Here is a 27,285-nt window from a genome sequence, read left to right on the forward strand (position 1 = left end):
TGTATTTAGGAATTAACTCAGAAAAATACATCACTTACCAGTGGTTTTTTTCAGTCTAAATTTCATGAGAATCATAATATTTTATACAAATTGTAAGTCTTTAAGGGTGATTATGTCAAGCATCATGTCTTATGCTTAAAATGCTGATTTCATTTTATTTTTTCAGGCCAACAACATGGGTGTTGGAGTAGTTGGAATTATAGAGTGTAATTTCCTTAAGCCAACTCATAATAAACAAGATTTCGACTATACTAATGAGTACAGGTATGTTACCTATTTAAATTATTGACTGAGATTCCTTGGAAATGGATTACCAAGAAAGCAGGAACATACCTTATTTTCTCTGAATCTCAGAAATACCTCATCAGTAAAGATAGGTTAGAATATGCTACTTGTGATGGAGTAGATTACAACTCCTAGAATGGATGAAGACGGTAAAATTAGTTTGCTGTGTAAGGCCCTCACCCACCCATTTTCTTAAAGTTCTATAATGTAATTATACTTTCATAATTAAATATAAAAGTATCCACACAATTGCAAAAAAAAATTAGCTTAGAAAAAGTTATGAGAGTATTCCCAAAATAAACTTTAAAAAGAAGTCAATAATTTAAATAGGTAAATAAAAGGCCTGCCCAGTTCTGGTCTGTAGACATAGCCTACCATTGCCAGAGGGCACGGGAGCTGGTCTGTAGAAAGTGCCCTGTGTTGCTTGAGGTTGTGAGCTTATGGAACCAGCAGAAGAAGACTGCTAGTGGGCAGAGGGTGGCCTGGGGCACAGCTGGGGCTCCTTTGGGAGGTTACTGTGCTCTAGCCAAATAGTAATAGAGTACCAGAACCTGGACTGGATTTGGAGCCAAGAGACAATAAATTAATAACTGACATGATCAAAAAACCAAAAGATTCTTTTATAAGATTCATCAGGAAAAAAAGGAGAAAACACAAATCATCAATATTAGAAATGAAAAGGAGATTACTACAGATCCTACAGAAACTAAAAACATAAGGTGGTAGCGTGAACAATTTTTCACCATTTTAGATGACATGGACACATGCCTTTGAAACTGAATAAATTCAAAACTTCTCACATTAAATTCAAGCATTTAAGGAAGTGGCATTCTTTTTTTAAGTTTTAAATTAAAATTTTTGTGGGTTACATAATGGTTGTACATATTTATGGAGTACATGTACTATTTTTATACAAGGATACAATGTGTAATAATCAAATCAGGGTCATTGGGAAATCCATCACCTCAAGCATTTATCACTTTTTTGTGTTAGGAACATTCCAGTCCCACTCTTCTAATTATTTTGAAATATACAATAAATTACTGTTAATTATAGTTGCCCTATTGTGCTACCGAACAGTAGATCTTATTCCTTCTAACAGTATTTTTGTGCTCACTAACCAACCTCTCTTTATCCCCCTCTCCCTACTACCCTCCCTGGCCTCTGGTAGCCATCATTCTACTCTCTATCTCCATGAGCTCAGTTTTTGTTGCTGTTGTTTTTTTTTTTTTTTTTAATCTCCCACATACAAGTGAGAACATGTGGTATTTGTCTTTCTTCGCCTGGCTTATTTCACTTAAAATAATGTACTCTAGTTCCATCCGTGTTGTTGCAAGTGACAGGGTTTCATTCTTTTTTATGGCTGAAAAATATTCCATGTGTATATATACCATATTTATCTGTTACTGGGTGCTGGCGAGGATATAGAGAAATGGGAACCCTTGCACACCAATGATGGGAATGTAAATTAGTACATCCAGTATGGAGAACAGTATGGAGGTTCCTCAAAAAAACTAAAAATGGAACTACTGTATGATCCAGCAATCCCACTGCTGAGTCTATATTAAAAAGAAAATATAATCAGTATATTAAAGATGTATCTGCATTCCCTATGTTTATTGCAGCACTATTCACAATAGCTAAGGCATCTGTGTTACACAAAACTCTTTTAAAGGTTTTTTGAGGCTACATAACCTTGACAGTAAGCTCAAGAGTGCATTACAAAACAGGAAATTTATGTCAGTCTCTCTCATGATTAGAGATATAAAAGTCTTATTTATTTATTTATTTATTTATTTATTTATTTATTTATTTATTTATTTATTTATTTATTTATTTATTTATTTATTTATTTATGAGATAGAGTCTCACTCTGTTGCCCAGGCTAGAGTGCCGTGGTGTCAGCCTAGCTCACAGCAACCTCAAACTCTTGGGCTCAAGCAATCCTTCTGCCTCAGCCTCCCGAGTAGCTGGGACTACAGGCATGCGCCACCATGCCCGGCTAATTTTTTCTATATATATTTTTAGTTGTTTATATAATTTTTTTCTATTTTTAGTAGAGATGGGGTCTTGCTCTTGCTCAGGCTGGTCTCGAACTCCTGACCTCGAGCGATCCACCCACCTCGGCCTCCCAGAGTGCTAGGATTACAAGCGTGAGCCACCATGCCTGGCCAGATATAAAAGTCTTAATTAAAATAGTATCATCCAGTGACATGTTAAAAGGATAATACCATTAAAGCCAGGTGGGCTGTATTCCAAGATAGCATGTGTAGTTTCAATATTCAAAAATCAGTGTAATCCATCATATTGATGTTAAAATGAAAACTCTTATGGTCGTCTTTATAGACACAGAAAAAGAACTTGATAAATTTCTATACCAATTTGTGATTTTTTTTAAAGAAAAGGAACACTTGGAAAATCATGAATCAAAGGGCATAATTAAACATAGTATTTATAAACAGCAGACATAATTCCTAATGGTGAATTATTGATAGCTTTCCTCCTAAGAGTAGGAATGAGATTAGGATATCAGCTATTCATTATTATTCTTGAGGAAGTAACTAGTACAATAGGGCAAGAAAAAGAAATGAAAATTAAAATGGTTTGAAAGAAAGAAAACTATTACAGAATGAGTATCCCTTATCTGAAATGTGTGGGACTAGAAGTGTTTGGGATTTCGGGTATTTTTGTATTTTGGAATATTTGCATTGTACTTACTGGTCAAACAGCCCAAATCCAAAAATCTGATATCTGAAATGCTTTGATGTGCATTTCCTTTGAGCATCATGTCAGCACTCAAAAAGGTTTGGAGCATTTCAGATTTTTGGATTTGAGATGCTCAGCCTGTACCTGTAGTTGACAATATTAAATTGACCCTTGAACAACACAAAAGTTAGGAGCACTGCCTGTCCCCACCACCACATAGTTGAAAATCAGCATTTAACTAAACTCCCCCCAAATTTAACTACTAATAACGTACTGTTGACCAGAAGCCTTATGACTTACCAATGATATAAACAGTCAATTAACACGTATGTTATATGTATCATATTACTGTATTCTTACAGTAAAGCAAGCTAGACTGTAGGGGGCCCAGACCTATGGTGACTTGCATAATTAATTATTTCATTATATGTTACAATGTAATAATAATAGAGATAAAGTGCACAATAAATGTAATGTGCTTGAACCCCCCCCCCCCCCCCCCGCCTCCATGGAAAAATTATCTTCCATGCAAACAGTCGCTGGTGCCAGAAAGGCTGGGGACCACTAAAGGGAAATGTTAAGAAAATCATAAAGAAGAGAAAATATATTTACTATTCATTAAGTGGAAGTGGATTATCATAAGGTCATCGTCATCATCATCACATTGAGTAGGTGGAGGAGGAGGGGTTGGTCTTGCTTTCTTGGATGGCAGAGGCTTAAGAGGTATAGGATATGGAAGGAAAGGCAGCACACATAGTGCAACTGTATTGAAATAGATGGTAAATTTCTGTCTGACCTTTTTACCTTTTCATTCTCTAAAAATGTTTCTGTCTGGTACCAGTCCATCTTCACCATTTGCTTTAGTCTCCATGCCTGTATCACAGAAGGGTCCATATCATAAAAGGAGTCAAAAGCAGTATTAAATAAATGGAACCCTTCTGCCAGATTTTCTAATGTCAGTTTCTTTTCTGACACTGCTGCTTTTTTGTCGTCTTCCTCATTGTCTGGCACTGCTTTAGAAGCACTCAGCTCCGTCAGGTCATCTCGTTAATTTCTCTGGTGTGGCATCTATTAGCTCTTGAATTTCTGCAAGATTCATTTTGAAACCTTTCACCTCCCACTTTTTTTTTTTCTTCTTCTTTTGGCCATACCCACAATCTCTTGCATGGTTTCTTTAATTGGCTCTGTTGTAAATCCTGTGAAGTCATGCATAATATCTGGACACTAGGCATTTATTGTTTTGGGCTTGATGGCTTTTACAGCTTCTTCTATAACAACAATGGCATCTTCAATGGTGCAGTCCTTCCACACTTTGATGATGTTCTATCGGGGTTCTATTCTCTCCTCCACAGCATTGATGATCCCTTCCATGGAGGGGAATGTGTAATGAGCCTTAAATGTCTTGTGACGCCCCTGGTCTAAAGGCTGAATTAGAAACATGTTTAGGGGCAAGTACCACTTGGATACCTTTGGTGTTGAACTCATGGGGTTCTGGGTCCCAAGGGTATTGTCCAATATTTAAAGAACTTTAAAAGGCAGTCCCTTACTGGCCAGGTACTTCCTGACTTCAGAGACAAAGCATGATGGAACCAGAAAAAGGGTTCTCACTGGGTGCACCAGGGCACATGCCTCCGAGGTGGAAGGATCGCTTGAGGCCAGGAGTTTGTGACTGGGCAATACAGTGAGACCCTGTCCCTATAATAAAACAAAGAAAGAAAAAGGGTTCTTGGGGTCCAGGCCTCCTCTCCATCCACCCCCTTTTTTTTTTTACCATTTAACATAAATTGCTCAGACACAACAACTGGTCTTACTGTACAACCAGAAGACTGGCAGCTGGTGTTTCTTTTCCCTTCAAGGCTATGGTTAGCATCTTTATAGATTAAGATCAGTCCTGATCATAAACCTGACTGCATTTGCACAAAGCAGCAGGGTTAGCCTATCCCTTCCTGGCTTAAATCCTGGCATGCGCTTTTCTTCCTTATTAATGTCCTTTGTAGCTTTTTTTCCCTCCAGGAATAGGGCACTTTCTTCTGCATTAAAAACCCGGTCAGGCACATATCCTTTCTCCTTAATGATTTTCTTATTGGCATCTGGGAACTCCTGCAGAAACTACTATTTTGTTATTGTGACTTTTTTTTTTTTTTTTAAGCCAAACCTGTTTCTAAAATTATTAAAGCATCCTTTACTGGCATAAACTCCCCAGCTTTAGATCCTTCACCTTTCTTTTGCTTGAAGTTGTCATATAATGACTTTCCTTTTTATTGAATCATATCAGAGTCTGTAGGTATGTCTTTCTTATAGTAATCCTGCACGCACAATAAAAGCTGCATTTTCAGTACAAGATAAAAAGGTATTTCAGACAAAGTGCAAGGTTTTTGCACCTGTGCTGGTGTAGCTACAGCAACAACTTCGTGAATTTCCTTTTGGGGTTTTTTTTTTACAATGGTCCGTAATGCTGGATTCATTTATCTTGAAGTGGTGGGCAACCACAACTGCAGACCTCAGTCTACAGCCTTTCCTTGTAATGTCATGATTTTTCTCTGCTTCCTAGGAGCACTTACAGCATCACTAGTGGCATTTTGTGTGGGTCCCATGGTAGTGTTCAAGGTTTACAGTATTGCACAAAACACGATGAAAAATATGTGAGAACTGAGGGAGTTCACGTTTTACTATTTTGAAATTTCCTGAAGAGACAAACGTGGAGGTGATTAGCATCACTTACTAATAAATGTCCTTTGTAGCATTTTTTTCCCCCAGGATGGGGCACTTTCTTCTTAAACCTGGTCAGGCACGTATCCTTTCTCCTTAGTGATTTTCTTAATGGCATCTGGGAACTCCTGCCTCCTGGAGATGATTACTGTCACTTCGTGTTTTAACACATTGATTGCCTCACTAGGAAAAAAAAATGTTTTTTCCTTGGGGCCACGGTGTTTTATTACAAAAATAGAATAAAAACATCGAAAACAAAATGATCCTTTCTAATTTAATGAAAAATTTATTATTTTTTATTGTTTTCTGTGCATGAGTTACGTGCAACTTGAAAAATAGTTCACAAGGCTCCTAGGCAAAGAGATGTGTGAATTACATATGCTTCACAAGGCTCCAGGCTCAAAACTATTAGTAGCATGAGTTAAATACAACTCACATGACAATGTGTTAAGCCACTACTTGAAACACTTGAGCTCACCACAATAGGAGGTGGCTATAAAATTATTACAGTAGTACAGTATGTACTACAGTTAACTTTATGTAGTTATAATTTAATACTGCATCTTTACATTTGTTTGCATTTCTCTCGACTGCGAATGATGCTATGTACAGTTTGTGTACGTTTTGATAAATTTTAACTTTATTGTAGACTTGTGTATACTTACATAAATGATAAGAGAGACTAATATCTGCATATATTGCACATTCATGACACCTTTTTATAATTTTTTTTTTCAATATTTCTAGGCTGTACGGTTCATCTGCAGTTTTTTTTTTCAAATTGTTTTAAATCTCTAAAAAATTTTTCAGTATGTTTATTGAAAAAAATCTGCTTATAAGTGGACCCTTGTAGTTCAAGCCCATATTGTTCAAGGGTCAGTTATACTTTGGATGTTCTTTATTAACTGTACATGTTGGAGTTTTTCCTCCTCACAGTGTCCATCTAATTGTTACTAGATTATTTATGATTTCTCTTGTGCTTGAAAAGATTTAATCATTATTATTGTTTTGAATTTATAATGTACTTTTTTAAGGCTTACAATAGCAGCACTAGGAGAAAAGCTGAATGATTACTGGAATGAAATGAAAGTGAAGAAAAATGCAGAATATCCTCTAAATTTGCCAGTTGAAGATATACAGTAAGTACATTTTAAAAAAAAAGTCAACTCAGAAAGCCAGATGTGGTATTGGAGAGTATAGTGATTTTACAGTGTTACATAAATTTACAACTCTAACTCGTAGTAAGAAATAAATTCTGCAACATGAATCAGCATGCTGCAAAATCTGTGAATGAATATATACATATATACATACACAAAGGATTCATGAAACATTCATTTTAAAAATGGTAATCATGACCTTTTAAATTGATTTCATGATCACTAATGGATTGTATCTCATAGTTTGAAAAACACTGGTTATAATGTAATATTTGTTAGGACTGGGTCTAAAGCCAAACTTGAGTTCAGATTCTAGTTCTGATTAAATACCCATGTGACATTGAACATGTTACTTGGCCTCTTGTGAGCTTGTATAATGAGAACATTAATAACACTTACCTCCTAGAGTTGTAAGAATTTAAACAATATGATGTCTGACAAGCACTTGGTAACACACCTAGCACATAGGGACAATCCTATAAATGAGTGAATGAGTAATATCTGTGTGTACCAATGGAAAAATATCCAAGATATATAATGAAAACAAAAAATGCGACTGATTGTATAAATTTCATGTTTTTTTTACTTATCCATATACATATGCATACTTTTATAAGTAGAAAATTTCTTCCAGGATTCAAGAAATTAACAGTTTTAATTTCCTGAAACAAGGGGTTTATTTTTACTTTATGAACTTCTGGATTGTTAAGTTTTATATAAATGTCTAAATGATTTTTTAAAAACTAGATTTTTAAAGTTATTGGCATTAAGGTGAAGTTTTCATATGTAAAATGGTGTATATAAGTTCTTTATAGGAATCATAATTTTCAAATGAGCAAAATATGAAAGCATTTTATAAACTAAATGTATACAAATTTTAGTTATTCAGAAATATGCTAAAATAGAGGATAAAAATGTAATTATACAATTAAAATTATTTAAATTATAGTAATATAACATTTTCTGTACTTCAGTGGTTTATTGTGCTAGTAAATACACTGCAGATTTGGCATTACAGATGCTAATTTAATATAAATTTCAGGGACAGACATTTGAAATTCTAAGTTGTCATTACAATAGAACAAATTTAACTATTTGCTATTAAACAAGACATTTAAATCACTTTGTTTAAATTGGACTGCAGCCTTTAAACTTTTGAAGGTAACCAGAGTGGTTGTTTTTAAAAATTTAAATTGCTGTACAACAAAAATACTTATGTTACAGAATTTTTAAGAAAGGACTTAAATAATAGAGTGTTTTGTGATAGAAAATCTAATGACGTATTTAGAGTCTGTAATTCCATGTCAATATTTTGTTCTTGTTTTGTTACAGGAAACGTCCTGATCAGACATGGGTTCAATGTGATTCCTGTCTAAAGTGGCGAAAATTACCAGATGGGATAGATCAACTTCCAGAAAAATGGTATTGCTCCAATAACCCTGACCCACAGTTCAGGTATCACATAGTTGATAGTACCCTTTTTGGAAAGGCAGAAAATACTGTTCAAAATGTATGACTAGGCACTAGTGATATGTTAATCCTATGTGGTTTTTCTGACTAGAAATTGCGAGGTTCCAGAAGAACCTGAAGATGAGGATTTGGTGCATCCCACTTATGAAAAAACCTACAAAAAGAAGTAAGTGTTGTATTAATGTATAGTGAGGGAATAGTGCCCAAATTATGAACAGTGATGTGTTGGCAACATTAGTTGATGCTTCTCTGGAGGTAAAGCTAGTGTAACAAGAAAGATTATGACATAGAGTACAAAATATCAAGTATTTTAAAAAAAGATTTATGCTGTGGATACCTGCTGTTTATTTACCTTTTATTTACTGCTGTCCTAGATGTAAGATACTTTGCATAAGAGTATCTTTTCTGAGTTGCATACAGATGAATCATTAGTAAATACTCCCCTTTACAAGCTTTTAAAGAAGGTATAACAGAGAAGGTGAGACACGTATATTACCAATTAGAAGCTGTGAGTGCTGGAGAAGCTACGATCCAGTGCCATAAGGAAGCTCATAAGGGGAGATTTTTTCTGGCTGGGAAGGGGTGGGCAGAAATGGATCAGGAAACTTTATGAAAGATGTCATTTCTGTAATAGGCCTTTGAGGGCCTATTACAAAAGACAAGAGTGTACGGGAAACAGATCATTTGTTTAGCTTAACTAGAGTAAGTATGTGAATGAGAATAATGGGAAATGGAAATGGGATAGATAACCTGGGTAATAATAGCCAGGGTGACTTTAGGCTAATGTACTCTACACAGAAGACCAAGTTCACTAAGAATCTTTCAGATGGCTTTGATTTGTAGTGTACTAAATTTAGTCACAGTATTGGAGGGGAGGAAACCAGTTAGAATCCTACGTGATATTCCGTTCAGTGGTCTGCGATTCATGCCTGCGGGGATGAAAAACTTCAGGCAGACATTAGGGTGCTACTGAGATAAAAGGCAGAAAGCATTCCCCTAAGAGCTTACTACTGATAATAATGCAATTGAAGCACAGTTCAGTGCACAGCTCACAGTAACTCAATAGTGAAATGGCAGGTATGTCGTTGGGAAATGGAATTGAGACATAGTGAAGTAAATATGTTAATTTTTCATCTTTATTTTAAAGCAACAAGGAAAAATACAGGATCAGACCACCAGAAGTGATCACTCGGGTAATTAAGCCTTTCATTTTATAGCTGTGTCTTATATTGGGTAGTACTTAGTTTAACCAATGCTGAATATTGATGTTAAGGGCTTATATAACATATCGAAGGGATCTGGTTTATTCAGTTCCTTGCCCTCCATTCCAACTTTAACTTCTTAACACAACAATGTCATTCAAACTGTTCATTTTTATTGTTTAGTTGGGTATCTTCTGAGGAAAGAGAAACACTCTATTGAAAATCTTATTGTTAGGTAGGCAGTTAAGGAAAAAGTCACAAAGGAATACCCCGGAAGCCATGTGTTAATGCTAACCTGGACAAAAACAACAATGTTTTTCTTCCTCTTTGTTGACTACTCTGTCAGGCCTTTCCATTTCTTTCTTAATGCCTACTAGTGTTAAAGAGCCTTGGTCAAGTATACATGCGCCTTGACTTATGATGGGGTTACAGCCCAATAAGCCCAACATAAGTTGAAAATACTGTTAAGCTGAAAACGCATTTAAAACACCTCACCTACCAAACATCATAGCTTGCCCTAGCCTACCTTCAGGGTGCCCAGAACACTTACATTAGTCTACAGTTGGGCAAAATAATCTAAAACAGTCTATTTTATGATAAAGTGTTGAATATCTCATGTAATTTATTGAATGCTATACTGAAAGTGAAAACCGGAATGGTTATGTGGGTACTCAAAGTTTGGTTTCTGCTGAATGGGTATCGCTTTCTTCACCATCATAAAGTTGAACAGTCATAAGTTGTGGACTGTCTGTGCATTGAGTGGGTAGTTGTGTACTTCTTAAGTAAGAAGTTTTGGTCTGCTGCAGATGTGTTTGTTTGTTTATAATTTCACTGAAGTGTTTTCTAGAATAATGCTGATGGTTTGAGGGTGAGAATAGAACTAGAGGAAAAGAACAGTAGGCTTTGGTTTTTATAGGCAGTGTCTCTGGTTATACTCAATTTCCTTGTCTTAGAAAAATAAGTTTATTATATCTTGATAAGTCCTATAGTTATAGGGATCACAGCATAGTAAATCTTTTTGGTTTAGTGGGCCACACAGTCTCTGTTGCATATTCTTTGCTTTGTTGTTTTGTTTAGTTCACAGCCTTTAAAAATGTAAAACCATTCTTAGCGTACCTGCAGGCTGGATTTGGCTCATTGGTCTATTTGTCAATCCATGGGGGTGTAGTTCAAGGAGTTGACATGTTTAGGATGGTTCTCAGTGTCTTCTGGGATAAGAGGGAGAAGGAAGATTATATCTTCTGTTTGGGTATGTAGAATTAAAATAATTCCTTTAAGTTTTATTCCCCTCTAGCAGATTAATCCTGAACTGTTGTTTCGGACAACCCCTGTTTCAAGTCAGAGCTTTTCTCCTGCAAGGGAAAGTGTTTCAAGAGGACATCTTTCAGAAACAGCAAATTCTTACACAACGAGACTTATAAATAATCATCGAGTTTCATCCCAGTCTGAACCTGAGAGCAACAGGTCAGTAGCTAAGATGTGTTTTTCCATTTGGGGAATATTAAAAAGAGCCTTTACTTGACACTTCTATGGCAGTAATGCAGTTCTAGGGATTTGTAGGTTATGCGAATATAAAAAGTCTTAAGGACAATTTACTTCACTTTTAGGGTCTAAACTTACTCCCACCCCACTTCTGCCACCTATTTAAATTAGCTAAAAAAATAATTGTATTCATGGGAGCTTGATCAGATTTCACCTCTTTGAGCTTCTATATAGTATGAAAATTCCTTTTTTTAAGATGATCAGTATCTAAGTAAAGAAAAAGTTGGCTCACGCCTGTAGTCCTAACACTCTAGGAGGCTGAGGCAGCAAGATTGCTTGAGCTCAGAAGTCTGATACCAGCCTAAGCAAGAGTGAGACCCTGTCTCTACTAAAAATAGAAAAATTTAGCCGGGCGTGGTGGTGCATGCTTGTAGTCCCAGCTACTGGGGAGGCTGAAGTAGGAGGACCACTTGAGCCCAGGAATTTTAGGCACTCTAGCTGGGCAACAGAACAAGACTCCATCTCAAAAAAGAAAAAGTTGAAGCAATTAACAGTACAACACTGTAATGTCAGTTGTGACCCAAAAGTTCTTAGTGTAGGCATACTGTATTTGGTTTGGAGAAGGAAGGGAGAAGGAATGGTATAAGTGACACATATGAATGAATAGTTATCCATCTTGAATGGTCAGGAAAGGCTTTGTGATGAAGCATTACTTAGGTCGGTGCCTGAAGTTCTCAAAACAGTACAGTTCTCTGCATAGGTGGCCTATTCCAAGGTAATAGAATGAACAAACGTAAAGAAGAAGAATGAGCATGATGTCTAGGAACTAGTAGACCAGACCAACCACATCTGATGTTATTGAAAGAGGAACACTGATACAAGGTTCTTTGAGATAGTGGGGTCAGATTTTCATAGAGGTTTTATAATCTTCATCAAATTCTCACAGGAATTTTTGACCTCAAGGAAGATTATAAATAACTAACTGCCTTTATGCATATATAAATGAAGGAACGCATAATCTAAAATAGTTTACTCTTTATAGCCTGTGTATTGGTGACTCATTTTGGAGCTGGATTGATTCTTTTTTTTTTTTTCTTTGAGACAGAGTCTCACTCTGTTGCCCAGGCTAGAGTGTCGTGGCGTCAGCCTAGCTCGCAGCAACCTCAAACTTCTGGGCTCAAGCGATCCTTCTGCCTCAGCCTCCCAAGTAGCTGGGACTACAGGCATGCGCCACCATACCTGATTTTTTTCTATATATATTTTTAGTTGTCCAGATCATTTCTTTCTATTTTTAGTAGAGATGGGGTCTCGCTCTTGCTCAGGCTGGTTTCGAACTCCTGAGCTCAAACGATCCGCCCGCCTCCGCCTCCCAGAGTGCTAGGATTACAGGCGTGAGCCACTGCGCCTGGCCTGGATTGATTCTTAATTAAGAACTTGTGTGATTTTTTTTTTTAATTGGTCTGCATAATCTTGGATTTTCATTTTAAAGATGGTTCTGTAGTTTACAGACAAGAGAAAATATTTTAAAATTTGGCTTCCATCAAAATGGAAGAAGAGAATAAAGAGGGAAATTTTTCCTTAAACAATTTGTAAAGCCTGTATTTATTGTTAAATTTATAAAGCCAAAGTTTGTGGAAAGATGGTACCTAAATTCAGCCTTAGGAAAGACAAATAGGAATTAGCCTGGTAAGAAAAATAATAGGCAAATTAAACGGGGCAGAGTAAATGAGATAACTGATAAAGCAAACCAGAGAAATCTGAAACCTAAGCCCGCTGGACGAGGGTAGAAATACGACAAGAAGCAAACTGATTTACTCCACAGATCCCTAGAAAGTCTCAGAACTTGGAAACATTGGGTACTGCTGCAGGTAGAAGATAGGGGTGAAAACAAGAGGCTTGCTTTGGAAGTTTAAGGAAAAGTTGTTCTCTAGACCTGTGGTCCGTGGCCACCAGGAACCAGGCCGCACAGCAGGAGGACAGCGAGCAGAGCCCCACCTGCGTCCACAGCTGATCCCCATCACCCGAGCCCTGCCCTCCGTCAGATCCGTGGCGACAGCAGACCCTTATAGGAGCACGAACCCCTCCTAAACTGCACATGCAAGGGTTCCCGATTTTGCGCACTCTCTGTGAGAATCCAATGCCTGATGATCTGAGGTGGAGACTAGGCAATGACACTCCCCCTTGGAAAAATTGTCTTTCACAAAACCAGTCCCTGGTGTCATAAAGGTTGGGGACCGCTGCTTAGACCTCTTGCCAGCCTGCAGAGTCTTATACTTCTGCTTTTCTTCCTCTCTTGGAAGATAGGAAATTTCCTTTCTGAAGTAGTTTTTATTGCTGAAGATGTAGGTGAGCCATTGTTTTGGAAAATGGGAGTAAGGGGAAATTTGAATACTGAGTGGTAAGCAATCTACCGTCCCTCTCTTCTTTCAATAGGCTCTCCCTACCAGCCCCACAAAAAGCCCTAGATAATGCAGTTTGAGCACCCTTTCACTCACAGGCTCAGCCCTCACTGCTGCTAGTCAGTTTCACTCTTAAACAGCCGGGGATCACCAGATGTCTGATCTCCAACATGGGACAACAAACTGAAACAAAGGGAGTAGGAGAAAATAATGGGAAATGTATTGGGGGGAAGTGGGGTAGATGTTGGACAAATCTCTTAGAACAAGAAGATAAACAGGCAAGGCGAGGTGGCTCACATCTGTAATCCTAGCACTCTGGGAGGCCGAGGCCGGTGGATCGTTTGAGCTCAGGAGTTCGAGACCAGCCTGAGCAAGAGCAAGACCCCGTCTCTACTAAAAATAGAAAGAAATTAGCCAGGCAACTAAAAAATATATACAGAACAAATTAGCTGGGCATGGTGGCACATGCCTGTAGTCCCAGCTACTTGGGAGGCTGAGGCAGGAGGATTGCTTGAGCCCAGGAGTTGGAGGTTGCTGTGAGCTGGGCTGACGCCACGGCACTCTAGCCTGGGGAGCAGAGTGAGACTCTGTCTCAAAAAAATAAATAAATAAAAGATAAACAGTTGGAAGATAAAGACAAAGTATCAGTACAAGAGGGCCAACATTTGAATAAGGGAGTTAAGAATGGGAAATCAGAAAAAAAGGGAGGGGGAGGAAATCATACCAGAAATACTTAATTTCCCTTAAATACAGAGCATAATGTCTGGAAAAAGATCCATCTCAAGGCCTATCGTCATGATATTTTATTTATTTATTTATTTTGAGACAGAGTCTTGCTCTTTTGCCCTGGCTAGAATGTCGTGGCATCAGCCTAGCTCACAGCAACCTCAAACTCCTGGGTTCAAGCAATCCTTCTGCCTCAGCCTCTCGAGTAGCTGGAACTACAGGCATGTGCCACCATGCCCGGCTAATTTTTTCTATATATTTTTAGCTGTCCAGATCATTTCTTTCTATTTTTAGTAGAGACGGGGTCTCGCTCTTGCTCAGGCTAGTCTCGAACTCCTGACCTCAAGCAATCCACTCGCCTCGGCCTCTCAGAGTGTTAGGATTACAGGCGTGAGCCACCGCGCCAGGCGCGTCATGATATTTTAAAACACAAGGGCAAAGGAAGATTGTTTTCAGAGAGGAAGAACACAGATTACCAGCAAAAGATCAAAAATTAGAATGGCAGAAACACTGAATGATAAATGAAAGTGGAGTGATGCTTTTAAATTTTTGAGAAAATAATTTTCAACTTGGAAGTCCATCTGAAAGCCAAGCCAGCAATAAACTTGAAAGGAGAGTAAGAATGCTTTTCACATTTGTTATGTCCCACGTACCTTTTCTCAAGATGCTATTGGAGGTTGTGCTCCCTCAGTATGAGAGAGTAATTGCAAGAAAGAGGATTGAGATCTTGGAGGAGGCCTCCAAGTATGGACAAACGTAATCCAGTGGTGATAGATAAATTTACAGGAAACTATGCAAATGAAGCAAATGAGACAATTTTTACTTTAGGGAAAATTGTTTTATATAAAAAGGATAGGGAATACTGGTTTGCTTTATGGCTTATCTTTGATCACTGGATATGATGAGCAAATAAAGATGGCAATGCCATTCCCAAAGCTTGAGAATACAAAGAATGGTCCTAGGGTAGGTAATGTTCTTCTTTGGATATGTATACATTGAAATGCCTAGAGGACATCAGATGAAGAAATGTTTAGCAGTTTACAGATCTGGTACTTCAAAGAGATCTCAGTAGTCAATTGATTCTTCATCTGTAAAAGGAGAAAAATCTCTATTTCATTAAATCAATGGTCAGTACTGTACAATGTGTCATTTAAAAAAATGAGCCTGGGCATTTCTTAGAATTTCAAAATAGTTATAAAACTGTTATAATACCTCATTCATTAGAATGATTACTTAAAGGTCTTCTATTTTGTTCATATTCATGTTTTATAACCTTACATATAAAATTTTTTCCAGCCTCAAACGCAGACTTTCTACTCGTTCCTCAATTTTGAATGCTGCAAAGAATCGGAGATTGAGTAATCAAGCATTTGAAAATTCAGTTTATAAAAATGACGATGATGATGAAGATGTCATCATCTTAGAAGAAAACAGTACCCCCAAACCTGCAGTAGATCAAGATGTTGACACGAAATCGGAACAGAGTCACATTGAGCAAAGTAATGTTCAGGTCGAGTTGGTGGGTGATAGTGAACCTTGTGGCCAGGCTAGTTCAACAAGCACTTCGTCATACAAGTGTGATCAGGGAAATACTGCAGCCACCCAGACTGAAGTACCAAATTTAGTTGTTAAAAAGGAAGAAACTATTGAAGATGAGATAGACAGAAGAAATGATACAGTAACACTGCCCTCCTGTGTAGAAGCCGAAGCAAAGATACCTGAAACCCAAGAAACCTTTGATAAATCTGCAGATGATGTTGGGTGCCAATTACAAGAACTGAGAAATGAGCTACTTCTAGTCACCCAAGAAAAAGAAAATTATAAAAGACAGTGTCATATGTTTACTGACCAAATCAATGTGTTACAACAGAGGATACTAGAAATGAATGACAAATATGTGAAGAAGGAAACTTGCCATCAATCTACTGAGACTGATGCTGTATTTTTACTTGAAAGTATTAATGGCAAATCTGAAAGTCCAGACCATATGGCGTATCAGTATCAGCAAGCTTTGGAAGAAATAGAAAGGCTGAAAAAACAATGTAGTGCTTTGCAACATGTAAAGGCTGAGTGTGGTCAGTGTTCCAATAGTGAGAGTAAAAGTGAAATGGATGAAATGGCTGTGCAGCTTGATGATGTATTTAGACAACTGGACAAATGCACTGTTGAGAGGGACCAGTATAAAAGCGAGGTGAGTTATATCATCCTAACATATAGTCATGGGAATCCAGGGTCATTTAAACCTTAAAGAACTGCCAAATGCTAGATTAGAATACTTTCACTTAATAATAATTCTGTTTATTGTTTGTTACTCTACTGGTTCTCAACTGAAGAGTGGGCCTCCTGGGGCCATATGGAAATCTGTAAGGACAGTTTGGGTTCTTTCAGTGTCTTGAGGAAATGTGCATTGCTGGAAAATAATGAGTGGTGGTCAAGTACGGTAAATGGCCCATAGCACACAGAACATTGATATACAATGAAGAATTATCCTGCTTAGAATACCAGTATCCCCATTAAGATAGTTAATATAGTAGGAACTTTACATTCATCATTATTATTATTGTTATTTTAGAGACAAGGTCTTGCTATGTTGCCCAGGCTGGTCTTGAACTCAGCCTCAGCCTCCCAAAGTTCTGGGAACAGGCATGAGCCACTGTGCCCAGCCTATGTTCATTATTAACATGCCTTAAAATAACCATTCGAGGTAGATGGTGGTATCCTCATTTTTTTTTTTTTTTGAGACAGAGTCTCACTCTGTCGCCCTGGGTAGAGTGCCATGGTGTCAGCCTAGCTCACAGCAACCTCAAACTCCTGGGCTCAAGCGATCCTCTTGCCTCAGACTCCCAAGTAGCTGGGACTACAGGCATGTGCCACCACGTCCAGCTAATTTTTGTTTTTCTGTTTTTAGTTGCCCAGCTAATTTCTTTCTATTTTTAGTAGAGATGGGGTCTCACTCTTGCTCAGGCTGGTCTTGAACTCCTGAGCTCAAATGATCCTCCCGCCTCAGCCTCCCAGAGTGCTAGGATTACAGGCGTGAGCCACCATGCCTGGCGTATCCTCATTTTAATCATGCACTCTGTGTTAGGATTAGGTTTGTGTGCAAGTGGCATGATACCCAAATAAAGTGGTAGCTTCCATGGTTATCAGAGATGTAGGACCTTCTGCATTATTGCTTTGCTTCTCAACATGCAGTTGTGGTATGAGATGGCTCTTCAGGTCCAGCCATCATATCTACATTCCAGGCAGCAGGAAAGAGAAGGGGGTGGGGTTTTTGGAAGTTTCTTATATTCCATCTGTCACAAGTTAGTCACCTGGCTAATGGTTGCCTGGAAAATGTAGTCTTTATTCAAGAGTTCTTTTACTGAGGAAGAAGGAGAAAAACAATATCAGGAGATAAGTAACAGGCTCTTCATATGCCCCCACTTCAAATTCAAGTAGCTCCTTTTTTATCTGTTTTATGTATTTTGTATGTGTGTGTGGCCTTTGAAAGAGTTTCCTGCTGAAAGGAGTTTTTTGGAAACCAACAGTGTGGTGTTGTACTCACTCTTCCTGAAAATATAGTGATGTAACTGCTTATTCAAACACAGATTTTGATGTGTTCACTCAGAAGCTAATTCGTAAAATAGAGAGGCTCCTTGACTTACCATGGGGTTACCTCCCAGTAAACCATTGTAAGCTGAAAATATTAAGTCAAAAATGCATTTTATACACATCACCTACCTGACATCATAGCTTAGCTGCAGTGTGCTTGGAACACTGGGATTAGCCTATAGTTGGGCAAAATCATCTAACACAAAATCTATTTTATATAATGTTGAATATCTCATGTAATTTATTGAATACTGTAATAAAAGTGAAAAACAGAATGGTTATATGGGTACTCAAGGTGTGGTTTCTACTGAATGGATATTGCTTCTGCACCATAGTAAAGTTGAATCCTAAGTCAGGGATTGTATATAAAAGTCAGTATAAAGTCACTGTTGTAACTTATAGCTGGTGAGTGTGTAAGACATGAAAGCCACTGTGACATTAACATAATTTGGACATTAGTATCTTGGTTTTTCAGTTTCTAGGTACCACTTATTTTTAGTGAAGTGGTAATTAATATTTTGTGTTCTCTCAGTGTAAAAAGATACAGAAGTAAAACTATAAAGAAAGGAAGCTTTAGGCCGGGCGCGGTGGCTCACACCTGTAATCCTAGCACTCTGGGAGGCCGAGGCAGGTGGATCGCTCGAGGTCAGGAGTTCGAGACCAGCCTGAGCAAGAGTGAGACCCCGTCTCTACTAAAAAAATAGAAAGAAATTATCTGGCCAACTAAAAATATATATAGAAAAAATTAGCTGGGCATGGTGGCGCATGCCTGTAGTCCCAGCTACTCGGGAGGCTGAGGCAGTAGGATCGCTTAAGCCCAGGAGTCTGAGGTTGCTGTGAGCTAGGCTGATGCCATGGCACTCACTCTAGCCCGGGCAACAGAGCGAGACTCTGTCTCAAAAAAAAAAGAAAAGAAAAGAAAGGAAGCTTTGTTTATAGAAAATTATTGACTTTTATGTGTGTTTTAATATGTTTCGATAGTTGGTAATTTTATCAGTCAGGTTCTCTACATTTCTTAGCTTAAATTTGCACTTTGACATTAGTATTTTCAAATTTACAGTTATAAAATTCATTTATATTTTTTGTCAGGTTGAATTATTAGAAGTGGAAAAATCACAAATCCGTTCACAGTGTGAAGAACTCAAAACACAAATTGAACAATTAAAATCTACAAGTCAGCAGACAGCAACAGATGTTTCAACTTCAAGTAACATTGAGGAGTCTGTAAATTACATGGATGGGGAAAGGTAATATGTGAGGCATTTTGCTGGGGCTGCAGTTATGGTTAGCATACTAATTTTATGTGCTAGCACATATCACACAGATAATTTTCTGTCAAAAGAAGTTGTTGATTGTCCACTGTGACCTCAACATTATGAGAGAGGTACAAAAGAAGTAACATGTCACCATCCTTCCCTTCAAGTTGCTGACTGTTTAGGTTCTTAATTAAGTGGAGTGGAAATTTAGAAGGAAATAAGCATTTGATTGGTCAGAGTGGTTTGGAAAGTTTTTGGGGGAAAAGTGAAAATTGAGCTTGGTCTTGAAGAATGGGGTGAATTTGGCCATGACTAGCAGATGGGACTGTTACTGAAACTTACTTTTTCAACTTGATTTGTTTTTTCTTTTGATTTCATACTTGGCACCATTTCTTTATAGATTGCTATCCTTATTTCACTGTTTGTCCTCCCTAATCTTAACTTTTAGGAAACCATAAAATTATTAAAAATTGCCACAATTTAGGTAATATTAGGAGGAAATCCTACTAAAACAAGTCGACAGCAAATGAATGATTATCCTATTTCAGTAAGATATAAAATGGGCCTGGGGTTCTGTTTAGATTCATTTTTAATAGTGGAGGAAGCAGAGGTTCAGGGAATGGCAGTGTGAGTGGCGTGTTGATGGCATACCATTCAAAAATAGTTATTAAAGGCTAAAATTGTGCAGCTCTACCTGCTTATATCATCATATGACTTGAGACCTAAAAGGTCTGTTGCTTAGAAATATCTCCTTGCCACCCTCACTTGACAGTACTCATGTTACTTTGTCTTTTCACTTAACTTTTTCAAGGATTTCGTTAAATCTGTTCATGGAAACAGAAGAGCAGTGCATATAAGCATGGAGGCAAGGGGTAAAAAAAAAAAAAAGAGTCTTGATCAGTGTTTCTGAAAATGAGGACCACAAGCATCTATGGTGCTTATAGAAATGGGTCCTACTGCAATTTATTGAATTAGAAACTGCTTTAAACAAGTTCCCAGATGATTCTCTTGCACACTAAACTCTGAGTAACTAGTAGTCTTTGAGTCCTATATTTTCCAATATGGTAGACAGTAGCCACATGATGCTGTTGACACTTGAAATGTGGCTAGTTTGAATTAGGGTATGCTTTAAGTATAAAACACACACTGGCTTTTGCAGGCCTGGTATGAAAGATGTAAAATACCTTATTAATAAAGTTTATTGTGAGTACATGATGAAATGACAATACTTTGGCTACATTAGGCTAAATAAAATACAGTACTAAAATTCACTTTTTCCTTTTGCTTTTTAATTGGTTGTTAGAATGTTTAAAATTGAATATGGAACTGGCATTATTTCTCCTGGATGGTGCTGATCTAGACATTAAAAATAGGAATCCATGACACGTCCATTAGACAGCAGGAAGCAGCCAGGGACAAAGACTTAAGGGAAAGGATGGGTAAGAGGGTTATACTAGTCATTTGTCTGCTTTTCACGTAGGTAAAAAGTTTTGGTTATAACAGAGGATATTCTTGATAGGACATAGAATGGCTCGTAACTTCTGGAAAGCAAAGCAGAAAGGAATTTGAATCATAGGCCCTTGGTTGAAGATGATTGGAAAGCTTGGATAATAAATGGTTGGCATGGGGAATGATGTAAAGTTTTATCAAAGGCCCAATGGAATCAATCTTACCATGAAAGCTCAAAAAACTAACATGCTCAAAATCACATTTTTCTGCATTGTCAACCAAGGATAAGCATCATGACCCCTTCAGAGATTTATACCCTAGAAAAATAATCAGGATCTGAATTAAATATGGACTTGCAGTATTGTGGGGGGCAGGGAAGAACCACTGTAACACTCATTCCATGTGTCTAACACAATCTTAAAGGCAAAGGCTGCCATATAGTTCAGGTATTTATTGCTTAAGTGCTTTTTGGCAATTTTTTTTTAAAGTATAGAATGTTGACATTCATAGACTTGGAATGAATGTTAATGATCATCTTAGTTTAAGGTTTCCCAGTGTTTTCAACAAAACAGTGTTCTTTGTAAATACAGAATAAAATAGATTGTCAGGAACTTGAGCACATAATAGGTTCAGAGAAGTCCTACAATATAAAAAAGCTTATCTACCATTATTCAACCCAATGTTTTGTAAGCTTATTTGACTACAGAACCATTTTTTTCCTCTTATACAATTATGGATGTTTTATAGAACTGTGGTCCCAAACCCCAGGGTCACAGAGCTCTGCCACCCACACCACTGCCACCTGCACACACACACAACCCACACCACCCCCTCCAGTGGAAAAATTGTCTTCCGTGAAACTTAGGAATGGAGGGGTAGCGGCTGGCATCACTGCTGCCGTGGCACACTGCCCCCCGAAAATGGAAGAATTGTCTTCCATGAAACCAGTCCCTGGCGCCAAAAAGGTTGGGGACCACTTGCTATTCTAGAGGAAGTTTTGCTTTTCTTTTTGTGTAATTGTTTCTCATTCTAAAGAGATTTGATTTTAATATTTCACTTTTAATTTTTAAGTTTTACATGAATATTTACCTGTATTATAATACTCATCTAATATAAATCTAATTTAATATTTGTATTTGCAGCATCAAACTTCGATCTCTTCGAGTTAATGTAGGACAACTGCTGGCTATGATTGTGCCTGATCTTGATCTTCAGCAAGTGAATTATGATGTTGATGTAGTTGATGAGATTTTAGGACAAGTTGTTGAGCAAATGACTGAAATCAGTAGTACTTAAGGTATATTTCATGTAAGATAATAAAATATTTGCTCAGTTCTTTTGATCATACAGCTTTCAAATGGTAAACAATTTTGTTTTTGTAAATATGATAGGTAACAGACTGAAGAACCATAATCTTCCCTGTAATCTATGCATTCAAGTGTGGACACACACACTGTGGACACATTATCATACCTTTTGAAATACCTGTGAATTGTTGGTATTGAGCAGCTGCCGCTAACTCATGATTCTGTTTTGAATGTAAATATTTGTAATTAAGTCTGCACATATTTTTTTATTGCCCTAGAGTACATAAGTGTTTTTCACGAAGAGCTTTTCAGGTTGCCCCTAAGCTTTGTGCAATTTTTTCTGGTACCCCAAAGCGTATTTTTCTCTGAATCGAGAGGGCTGTGCCATAATACAGATGGAAATGTTACCTTTGATTTTCTTATAAAGGAGTTTAAATAGGATTTTTAAATAATGTAATAACACTCCTGATAAGACTCTGTGGTTGTAAGTGAATTGAGCATTAATTTTATTTTCTATAAATTCTTATCTCTTGAAATATTTTATTCATGAAAATAAGGTAAGCAAAAGCCAACTCCATTTTGCCAGGATTTTCTTGTGCTGAGATTTGCAATCATGGCTAAACAACTGTTTTTATAGAACAAAGAAATGGTCTTTAATATAAAAATATTGAAAATATTAAATGACCATCAAGTTTACTTTGAAGCCCATTTTTGGCTGTTTAGTCAGCATGAAGTGGGTGCAATAATTATTTAATATTTCTTTTTGTGAAATTTTCTGTACAGCCTTTTATAGGATTACTACAGGTTAATGTGAGGTGAGGAAGACAGTCTTTCTCGAACAATACTACATTACCTTTTATTATATTACAGACCTAAGTGTTTTATATCCTGGAGTTAAGGAACAAACTTCCTCCCTAGGAATATAGTATTATATGCCATAAAATATTATACTTTATTGGTATCATGTTTTGTGCAATTTTAAAGATGGCTTTCTATTAAGTATAACTGTGTATATATAAGAGTCATATTTTCCACAACTAAAACGTGCATTATTTTTTCCAAAGTTTTATCATTGCTATTTATTTTTACTTTTGTTTTTGAACATTCTGTACGTGTTCATTTTGTATGTATGCTTAATCACATGTCTGTCCTTATATTAAATTTTTATTGTACAATAACTTCTGGAAAGAGCAAATAAATGAAGATTGTTTTTATTTGCTTGATGAAGTAATTGAAAGTGTATTTTTGGTATGAAGCTGGTTTTCTGTCACGATTGTAATTACCCAAATTTTAAGATATCTTGTAATAAAATAAAAATATATGATGGTTAACTCTTCAGATATTACTTTTAAAGAATTCAATATTAATCTCAAATTCTTTTAAAACTAAGAAAGTACCTATTATATCCTCAAGTTGAGCTTATTTTACTATGTTAATTACAAGTTATGTTTCGAAGACTAAGACTTAAGACTCTAAGGCTGAGCTTGTCTTTCTCAAGAGGGAGTATGTGTGTGTTCTGTATTCAAGAAGATATTTCTTTGCATAAATCATTTAATCTAGAGAAACCTTGCCTAAATAGTAATAGCAACTATGTAAGGTATGTACAAGTTTGTTCATATTTAAGTTTAATGGTTCTTTTTAGAATTTTCTATTTTTCCCTTCCTTTTGGTCAGCTTCTATATTCTTGCAAAAATGTATTTTTATGGCTGTTATCTGGCTTGATGGAAATTTTAATCATAGGAGTAGTAAGAGGAACTTGCTTGCTGAATTGATTCTTTGCAAGTACTTACAAATTTTTCACCTTTTAAAAAATATTGAAATAGTCCCAAAATATGAGACTTTGAAAAAGTGGTTAACAATTTCAGACATAGCAACTTTTGTTTAACAGAACAAGAACATGGGCTCTCATGGTATATAAACCTATCTTTGTTGTTAAATTTGTAAAAGGCCAGTGTGGGGACAGTATGGGCGATGTTGCTTAAAGTAACATTTACTACTTTAAAGCAAAAAACATACGAGGAAGTATGCTAAAACAGTCCACGGTCTCTACAAACAGGACTTGCTTTAGTCAGCTAAGGCTACAAAATTAGTGGAAGCCAAGTGAGTGCACGGAGCAGGAGTGGTGTGGCCTGTTCTTCCTTTGGACTTAATTCCTTATGTGGCAGGTCCTGCTGTTGACACTACCCATGGTCTCAGACGCTTGATTCTTGCTATCACACAGCCCCCTTACACTTGGATCATGACATTGAGGAATCATTTAAGTGATCTATACTGCTGATTCCCACCACTGGCTGCATGTTAGAATCACCTGAGGAGTTTTTAGACCTCCCAAAGTGAGGCTGCCCCCATACTATATAAGTCAGTGTTTTTGAGGGTTGGATCCAGATAACAGTATTTTTTAAGGCTTCCCTGGTTAATTCCAGTGTGTCATCCAAGCTGAGAACCATAGATCTGTTTCTTCTGTTGGTGAGTATTTAGAGGCAGTGAATTCAGGTTCATGAGACAAACTCAGGATGGCCCATTTCTCATTTGGACAAGCAGAGATGAGGGGCAGGAAGCAGAGTAGTTCTCCAGTTAGAAATGTCAGTGGAACTATATAAAAGACTGTTCTCCATCACCTCTCTAAGGTTACCTACCACTATTGGTTTTTGTATGTCCTCCCAGAAAATACCGAATCAATATTTACACAAAGATGTTATACCATATATGATTGCTAACTTGACATTTCCATATCATTCTTTCAAAAAGCTTCATAACATTCCATGGTATGAATGTGCTCCTAATCCTCATTTATTTCTAATCTTTTGGCATTATAAAACTATACTGTGGAAATTAATAAATACACACCACACCTACTTTTTCAGATGTATCCACAGTGTAAATTCTTTGCAGTGAGTATTGATAGGTCAAAAGAGTGTATGTTATGTACATTTTAATAAATGTTGCCATCCAAGAAAAGTTGGAGGAATTTATACTGCTATGAGTAATAAAAATATGAGTGTTTTTTTCCTTCAAGATCCCCATCAAATTTATTTTTGCTAATGTAGTATGTGAAAAAATGAAAGCTTGCATTTTTAAAATTTTTATTTATTTTTTGTTTTGTGCTTCAGGTTGACATGTTTTCATATGCTTTTTATTGGTCATTTTAGTTTTTTTCTGAGCCAGGTGCAGGCTTATGCCTGTAATCCCAGCACTTTGGGAGGCGGAGGCAGGAGGATTGCTTGAGGTCAGGACTTTGAGACTGGCCTGGGCAACATAGCAAGACCCTGTCTCTACAAAAAAACAAAAAAAATTAGCCAGGCATGATGATGCACACCTGTAATCCCAGCTACTTGGGAGGCTGAGCTGGAAGGATTGTTTGAGCCCAGGATTTCAAGGTTACAGCAAGCTGGGCTCCAGCCTGGGCAACAGAGCAAAACCCTGTCAAAAAAAAAATTTCTTGGCATACTATATCATATTTTTTGCATATTTTCTGTTGGGTTCTTTGTCTTATTGCTGTAAAGAAGCTAAAAGCTTGTGTTAATTTGGCCACAAACACTACCCAAACAACTCCTATTCATTTTTTGGACATTACCCACAACTCACAAAAGGAGTGCCAGTAATATCTGGTTTACATAGAGGAAAAAATATATATTAATTTTCAGAATTAAATTTATTGGTCACAAAATTAATTTTCATACACTAGCCTGTAAGAAGAAAGTCAAAGCCCAAGGAGACAGAATCTTAGTAAAGTCATTAAAACACAGGTGAAATTATTAAATGAGTAGGTTCATAGAGAATGAATTAACCATTACAAAACTAGAGTGTGAGTTACAACTTAATTTTCTACAACACATTCTGATAAGAATGAGTTGTGAGTAAATGCAGTTTCCCATCTAAAAAGGTAGAACTAGTATAGCCTCAAGGTTCAGTGTTTTCCTTCTGTATTAATTAAAAAGGAACCTTTTGGAGCCATAGAATTCCTTGCAAAGTAGTCAGGACTGTATCATGGTAACAATATACAGTAGAAATTTAAACTTTAAAGAGGACTTTTACCTCAACCTGGCTAATGTTTAGGTTTTGAATGTCTTCAGTATGTAAACATCCAGAATTTGTCTATATCTTCATGACAAATGAAATGGTGCTTTATATTCACAAAGTACTTGAAACAACAGTCTTCCCTAGTCTCCAATGGGATTCCTGTTACATGCTGTTGGAAGTGTGGCCCTTGCTTAGTACTGTGATTTGAACCAAGGCTAAATTGAAGTAATTCAGGTTTATATTTTTCTGTATAGGCAATTGTCCCTTGTTTTTGCGACCCCCCTTGAAGTGGAATATTTCTCAAAATGTTTCGTTCTTGGAGGCAGTTAAGATACTGTAGAGCATTGTTCTCAGGTTGCTGTATGACAGATCAATTCTAGGGGAGAAGTGTTTACAGACTGCAGAATGAAAACTCTGTGAGATATGCCCAGTTTGGAGTTCAGGGAGTAGTGTGAGTTGTCTAACCAGCTGACAGCAAAAGTGACAGAGTCTGACATAACCATACCTCTTCCCTCTTTTTCAAGGTTGAGATACAGGGGCCTAGGACAAGAATAAGTTATATATAATTTTAAATTATATAGTGATATGTAATTATGTTATCTAAAGTATATAATAGAATTACTATACATTGTATTCATTATAATAGTCTTATCTAGTAGTTCATCATTTCCCTTTAGTTGACTATGTTTTTAAGTTGATTTTTTTTCAATATCAGATATTTTAAACATTTTGGGAATTTTCAAACATATATAAAAATAGAGAAATGATTATAATGAACTCCTGTGTACCCATTTTAACAATTTTCAAGTCATGATCAATCTTATTTTATCTACACCCCTATTTATTTACCCCTTCCCATAATATTTTTGTGTGTGTTAAAATCTTTTTTTTTTTGTCATGGTGGTAAAATATACATAAGGAAATGTACCATTTAATCATTTTTAAGTCACAAGTCAGCAGCGTTACGTACAATTCACATTGTTGTGCAGCCATCACCACTGTCCATTTCCAGAACTTTTTCAACATCCCAAAGAGAAATTCTACCCATTAAACAATAACTTCCCGTTTTCCCCTCCCCCCCAGTAACCTTTACTGTCAGTATCTATGCATTTGTTTATTCTAGGTACCTCATATAAATGGAATCACATAATAACCTTTACTGTCAGTGTCTGAATTTGTTTATTCTAGGTACCTCGTATAAATGGAATCACATAATATTTGGCCTTTTGTATCTGGCTTATATCCTTTTGCATGTTTTTAAGTTTCATCCAAGTTGTAGCATGTATCAGAATTTCATTCCTTTTTAGGGCTGAATGATATTCCATTGGTACAACATTTTTATTTATCCATTCATCTGTCCATGGACATTGGGGTTGATTCCATCTTTTGGCAATTATGAAAAATGCTGCTGTGATGGCCAAGCATGGTGGCTCACACCTGTAATCCCAGCACTTTGAGAAGCTGAGGTGGGAGGATCGCTTGAGCCCATGAATTTGAGACCAGCCTGGCAACATAACAAGACC

The 27,285-nt window shown here is 36.9% G+C and overlaps 1 protein-coding gene across 5 annotated transcripts in view; it reads left to right on the top strand.

The window, feature by feature from the left end:
* The window catches only part of MORC3 (MORC family CW-type zinc finger 3), a 48,147-nt gene extending 25,078 nt beyond the window's left edge, over positions 1 to 23,069 (top strand). For 4 of the 5 annotated variants that reach the window (XM_045540640.1, XM_045540644.1, XM_045540643.1 and 1 more), the window contains 9 exons: positions 167 to 264; positions 6,735 to 6,839; positions 8,193 to 8,315; positions 8,422 to 8,496; positions 9,478 to 9,523; positions 10,827 to 10,996; positions 15,436 to 16,330; positions 18,820 to 18,977; positions 21,578 to 23,069. In XM_045540640.1, the coding sequence (XP_045396596.1) occupies positions 167 to 264; positions 6,735 to 6,839; positions 8,193 to 8,315; positions 8,422 to 8,496; positions 9,478 to 9,523; positions 10,827 to 10,996; positions 15,436 to 16,330; positions 18,820 to 18,977; positions 21,578 to 21,731 (1,824 nt within the window). In that variant the 3' untranslated portion in view covers positions 21,732 to 23,069. The remainder of the gene's footprint in view (positions 1 to 166; positions 265 to 6,734; positions 6,840 to 8,192; positions 8,316 to 8,421; positions 8,497 to 9,477; positions 9,524 to 10,826; positions 10,997 to 15,435; positions 16,331 to 18,819; positions 18,978 to 21,577) is intronic. The other variant, XM_045540641.1, reaches the window with a different exon arrangement.
* Positions 23,070 to 27,285: the final 4,216 nt, after the last annotated feature.

The sequence above is a fragment of the Lemur catta genome, chromosome 1 (genome assembly GCF_020740605.2).
Source record: "Lemur catta isolate mLemCat1 chromosome 1, mLemCat1.pri, whole genome shotgun sequence".
In the NCBI taxonomy this organism is placed as follows: Eukaryota; Metazoa; Chordata; class Mammalia; order Primates; family Lemuridae; genus Lemur; species Lemur catta.